Genomic DNA, 6,206 nt, shown 5'->3' with positions numbered 1-6,206 from the left:
CACACACACACACACACACACACACACATATACCCCTTAGAAATACTAGAATTAATGTAGGCTAACACTAAAAAGGTAAATAATCATAATATTAATTGACTCTCAACTCTTAAGATTGAAGTAAATGTATTAAAGGCAAGTAATCAGGCAGGTAAACACATATTAATTCTTTTCTAACGCTTTTTTGGGAGTCTGTTGTCCTTTAGACAAGTCTAGAAAGCCAAAATAAGTAACTTTTAAATGTTTCCAGAAAAATCCAGACTATTACACAGATTTTAATTTCCAGAAATATTCTTTAAATTTGGAACTTCCTAATATCTCTAACAAATTGACCGTTCATTAGTGTAATTGTTGCTGGTTCCCAGACCTAAAATTTCATGTACCCTGTAAAACCTAAAAACAAAAAACGCAATCTAAGTTTATTTCTCTTGATTAGAAAGACGACCAGCATTAAATTAAATCAGGCCATAGTGAGGGTAGCAGGTCTGGAATGTCTGCTTTTTTTTTTTTTCCCCTTAGATTGTATCTAAATTGTTGTTTAATTCTTGGTAGCATATTTATAGTAGGAATTTTTATGTTGGAAGGTAGGGCATGGGGGGAGGATAGTGAAATATGAAATGAATATTTGTAGATTACCTATTATGTACCAGTATAATGATAAGTGCTTTATAATTATCAAATAATTTAAATTACTACCCTTTAAGGAAGGTATTATTGTCTTCATTTTGCAAATCAGGAAATGAAGGCCCAGAGAGGCTAAGTCACTGGCTCAAGAAAACCCAATTAATAATTGGTATGGCTGAGATTATAATTTGTGGGGCCCAGTATAAAATGAAAATGTGGGACTTCACTGCAAAAATTATTAAGAATTTTAAAACAACAGCAACAAAGCATTAAACAAAGTGCAGGGCCCTTCTAAGGATGAGGCGCTGTGCAACTGTACAGGCCGTATGTCCATGAAGTCAGCCTTGATGGAGACAATCAGACACATTAAGCAACCAGCTGTGTTTTTTGTAAAGCTGTGACAAGTTTCATAATTTACCCTTTTGTATTTGCTTTCTTCCCTTTTCCCTCATTCCTATGTCTCTGGGATTACATCCTAACCTCAGTAAGACCTACCCCAGTAAGACCTTGACAAGCAAGCTCTATCTTAGGCTATGTTTTCCAGGGATTTAGACCGTGACACTGTGTAATCTGAATTTTTCAAATTTGAGAGCCTGGGCCAAATCTCTTTTAATGTCACTTCTAACTCAAAGATAACATAATTTCTGTAATGTAAGGATGAACACTTTATATAATGGGATTGTTTGCTTAATGCAGCCATAAATTTTCGTCTAAGGTGTTAATTCCTGGATTATTACATCTCCAATATTTTATTCTCTTTTGTTCAGGCATAATATTAATAATTTATTAGAGAGGAAGAGTGGAAGAGCCTAATAAGGAAAGGTGCCCTTTATTTCTCTTCCTTATCCCGTTTCCTAACTTTCCTATTTGTCTAAGCATCTCCCATGACCCTTCCTCCTCTATATAATATTGTTAGACAGATTTCAACTTCCTTCTTCCTTTCTATACTCATGTAATAATTCATATAGTAACTTTGAATCATTGTGATTATAGCTAACCTCTACCTGCACTTGCAGTTGCAGAAGTGAATATAAATTTAAATTTGAAACTTCTTGAAATATACATACTCATTCAATAAACATTCATTGAGTACCATGTGTAAAGCACAGTGATAAGTACTGAGGGAAAAGCAGAGAATTAGATATGGATCTTACCATTAAGTAGCTTGAGGTTTTATAAAGGAGACTGTGTGTTTATGTACTTGAGACAAAAAGAAAAATCGAATTCAAAGCAGAATGTGCTATGTGGGAGATCACTTGAACAAACAAAAAGTGCATATAAAATGGTAGAGAATTTGGAGTGGAGCTCTGGAGGGATTTATAGAGGACTAAGGATTTGACATGAAAAATTGGCGAGGACAGATGTTCAGAAAAATATTGATTTATTGAGAATTCAACTTTAGGGTAAAAGCAATTTCACTGGATTAAAAAATATTCTCTCCTGTTATTTGAAATGTCTAGACTGTTGTGTGTATAGCAACTAGATGAGGCTATCTTTGCATTGAAGTATCAGAAGATGAAGTCATTACTGTCATCCCCTTTTTTACTGGTAGGATTACCATTGTGACCTAAACCTGACCTTTGAACACGTTTTGTTTATTGCAGAAAGTTAGCAGGAGTTTATTTCTTCTGTAGGGTAGGAAAAGTAACTCTTCCTTGTATCCATTTTTAATTTCATTAGCTGGGGCCCCTGTAACAAAAAGCAGATTAACAAGAGAAAAGAACACAAATTTATTTAAGTTTTACATGACACAGGAGGGGAACTTCCGTAAGGAAATGAAGACCCTAAGAAACAATTAAACCTGAGTGTTTTCTGTAGCAGTTTTGATGAAGATTGGAGAGTTGTGGAAAACTATGATAGGAAGAAGCAAAAGTATTAGCTGAATTAATAAACTGCAGTAAACTTAACAAGGCTTGTTTGTTCAGATTTCTCTCTGTGCCCCTTTGTCTTTGAAGTTAAGGATGTTGGTTTCCTCAGGGTATAGGGAGGTTACCTCTCACATGACACTCTTATGACATGCTTTGGGGAAGATCAGAAAGTCCTTCCTTATAGGTGTCATTTCTAAAATTCCTTCAGTTTAAAATACTAAATATGCCAAGACACCGTATTTTGGGGTAGTGTGTCCTGAACCCCATCATGTCCGTGTACCTAAATAACATAAGTAACTGGTCAATTTTTTATCTTCAGTTTTTCAGTCAAGCAAATAGGGGAAGAAGAAATCTTTTGAATAGGTAAGGAGAATAAACTGGAAAAAACCTAAGTGAAAGAAAGGCAATTTTAAAGTCAGAGAGAATGATATCTTCCACAGCAAACTCATCCTTTAAATAAAGCAAGCAATGATTTCTGAACCGCTAGCAAATTTTTGACAAGACAAAACTCTCTTACACTTCTCCAATAAAGAATAATTTCCTAGCCAGGGCGACAGAGAGACTCTGTCTCAAAAAAAAAAAAGAAAGAAAAGAAAAAAGAATAATTTCCAATCTTGTCAGATCTAAACAAATGGAACTAAATTGGACAGAGCTATTTAAACTGACAGATTAATAGAAAAAAAATCGTCTCTAGTGTTGATGTTTGATTTTCAGTCTCTTGAATTTCCACGTACCTTTAAGGTTATTTTTCCTCATTGAGTTATAAAGGTGTGTTCCTCGATGATAAATTTGTATCAGAATAGTTTGGCTGAAATTCGCCAGGGGGTTGATTTTGCCAGTCTGTTGAATTTTTCATTGTAATACAGGTATGTCTCTAAATGAGACAGACTTTATTAAAAAAAAAAAAAAAAACAGGCCGGGCGCGGTGGCTCACGCCTGTAATCCTAGCACTCTGGGAGGCCGAGGCGGGCGGATCGTTTGAGCTCAGGAGTTCGAGACCAGCCTGAGCAAGAGCGAGACCCCGTCTCTACTAAAAATAGAAAGAAATTAATCGGACAACTAAAAATACATAGGAAAAAAAAAAAAACAAAAAACAGAATTGTGGTATTTTTCTGTTTGTGTTTCATGGTCCTTTAATAAAAAGAACAGGGTTTCAGAGGCCTGGATTTAAAAAGCAAGGACACAGGCTACCTGTGAAGTTGTAATACTTACCTTTTCTTTATAACTAGAATCCTGGCAAATGCTGTTGATATTGATAGAAGTGTCTTCATACATAATTGCCGGTCATGCAGTAGAAGAGTATCTGTAAAATAGTTACAAGTTGTAAAAAAACAAAGATACCCCATAAAAAAAAGAGGTCATGAGAGATCTGGAAAGTGTGCATGTATCTAGGAACAGTTTCAATATATTAATAATACTTAAAATTATTGGTTGTCAATTAGAAAAAAAAAGTGCAGAAAATGTTAGGGATAATTAAAGCAACTAATGATAATGTTTGAGGGCATGCTGAAGCTTTATGGGAGCGTATATGCTCATGTGTTCGCTGAGGTTTGCTCTAAATTTTCTTTCAATGGTTATTTTTCACATCTCTGTGAGTATGAAAAGTACTAAAGATGGGAACAAAACCATTAGATGTTGGTTTATAAAATTAGGATATTTCAACAAAAGAAAAATATTTGATCCTTTTATATAATTTAACCTTAAATCATTTATGGAGCCAAGAACATGCTTTAATAAGATAAGATCTCTTTGAACCTTAGTTTCTCTTTAGTCTTCAAATTACGTTTTAAAGAATGAAATATTAGGAATTCCGTCAATAAATTTAAATAGAAATGGATTCATTTGAACTAATGGCTGAGTAAAATGGTGACATTCCCATATTAAACATGATGATTTGGTATATTATATTACACATTTTCATTTATTTCATGGAGAATATAATTTTTATGAGCAGTAATTCAGAAAAAATGCGAGTTGACTTCGTGTAACTATTCTCCACGTTAAAAAAAAGGCTTTAACTGAAATTGTTTTCTTTTAGTTGTTTTGTAGAACACCTGGTAAAATATTCTAAACCCTTTGCACCATTGTTCTTTAGTTTCAGCTCAAATTCTCAAGAGCAACCTTGCAGCAATGGAACAACAAATTGTTAATTTGGAACGTGACATCAAGAAATTCCCCCAAGCAGAAAATCAACACGATAAGTTTGTGGAAAAGATGACGATATCCTTTATTTATTAAGCATTTTGTTTATTTGTTAGTCTCTGTGTGTCTGTTTACTAACTGTGTGGTTAGTTCTAGACTTGCTAGTCTATTCACACTGTCTGGGTGAATTTGTGTATATGCTGTTTTTATATTGGCAGCATAAATTTTGTTTCATGATGTTTTGAACCAGATAGAGTAAGCAAGGGAACAATTAGATCAGAAAAAATGCCATTTCTCAAAGAAGGATTTCATTTGAAAGCTCACAAGATATGCGAGGTAAGTCTTATGAGGCTTGATTATACTTAAACGAAACAAAGAATATTCTTCTCTAGGCCAGTCTTGGTGGCTCATGCCTGTAATCCTAGTGCTCTGCAGGCTGAGGTGGGAGGATCACTTGAGCTCAGGGGTTGGAGACCAGCCTGAACAAGAGCGAGACCCTGTCTGTACTAAAAATAGAAAAAATTAGCTGGGCATGGTGGTGCGTGCCTGTAATCCCAGCTACTCCGGAGGCTGAGGCAGTAGGATTGCTTGAGCCCAGGAGTTTGAGGTTGCCATGAGCTAGGCTGATGCCATGGCACTGTAACACCAGGCAAGAGTAAGACTCTGTCTCAAAAGAAAAAACAAAAGAATATTCTTCTCTAGCCAAATATTTAAAGGAAATGATCAACAGGAAAAGATTTTTTTTGGTCTGAGATTGTTTTTCTTTGTGTGCATGTATTTTCTGAGTACATGTGAATTTTCAAGGGTAATCAGAGGATAACTAGTATCAGTAGGCCGAAAAAAATGTGAAGGATAAATGGATACATGGATGGATGGATGGACGGATGAATTGGTCAACAGATGATCTATTTAAATAAATTGTAGTAGATAGCTATATAACATTAAGCATTTCTTGCTAAATAAACATTTTTGAAACCCCTATTTTACATACAGTATATTTATATAAATTAAAGAAACATATGAAAGGAGAACTTGAGAAATAGCATTTAGCTTGAATTGTTTAATGTTAAATCTGGCGTCTAAAGATAAACTACATTACAGCTGATTTTTTTTTTAATTTTATTTCTATTTTGGTTTTCAAAAGTTAAAGCCATATCCTCCTCCTCTGGGTTTAAATAAATATCTTGAACTGCAGATTGATTCACCATTTTATATCTCTAGAGGGAATAAATACTGTAAATTCTTTATCTGATAATAAGTAAATTCCTTCAACAACTATATGACAGTCACCTTGTTTCAAGGTTAAACTTACTGCCTTTTTCTACTCAGATACGCTTTCTTTCCTGCCCAACTTGGAAGTTACTGTGCTGAACTTGAATTGCTTAAAAATGGCAATTTAGATATATGTAAAAATTTTTTTCACTCTCAGTGTTTTGGTTGATGAATTAATACTGTGTTTTGTATGGTCCTTGAGTGATTCTGAGTACTTTCATAAATATAGATATTGGAAACATCAGCTTGTGAGTGATTGGAGTCAGGGAGTCCTCACAAATAACCTTGGATTGCATAACC

General features: G+C 34.4%; 1 protein-coding gene across 1 annotated transcript in view; it reads left to right on the top strand.

Annotated features, from left to right (window-relative positions):
• Nucleotides 1-6,206, top strand: part of DIAPH2 (diaphanous-related formin 2) — a 914,924-nt gene that overhangs the window by 600,100 nt on the left and 308,618 nt on the right. Inside the window, exon 21 of the mRNA XM_012650030.1 lies at nucleotides 4,588-4,712. Coding sequence (XP_012505484.1) covers nucleotides 4,588-4,712 — 125 coding nt within the window. The remainder of the gene's footprint in view (nucleotides 1-4,587; nucleotides 4,713-6,206) is intronic.

This window comes from Propithecus coquereli, unplaced genomic scaffold, assembly GCF_000956105.1.
Source record: "Propithecus coquereli isolate 6110/MARCELLA unplaced genomic scaffold, Pcoq_1.0 Scaffold31, whole genome shotgun sequence".
Taxonomy (NCBI): Eukaryota; Metazoa; Chordata; class Mammalia; order Primates; family Indriidae; genus Propithecus; species Propithecus coquereli.
Note: the sequence above shows the minus strand (reverse complement) of the source record. Positions and strands in the feature narration are given on the sequence as shown.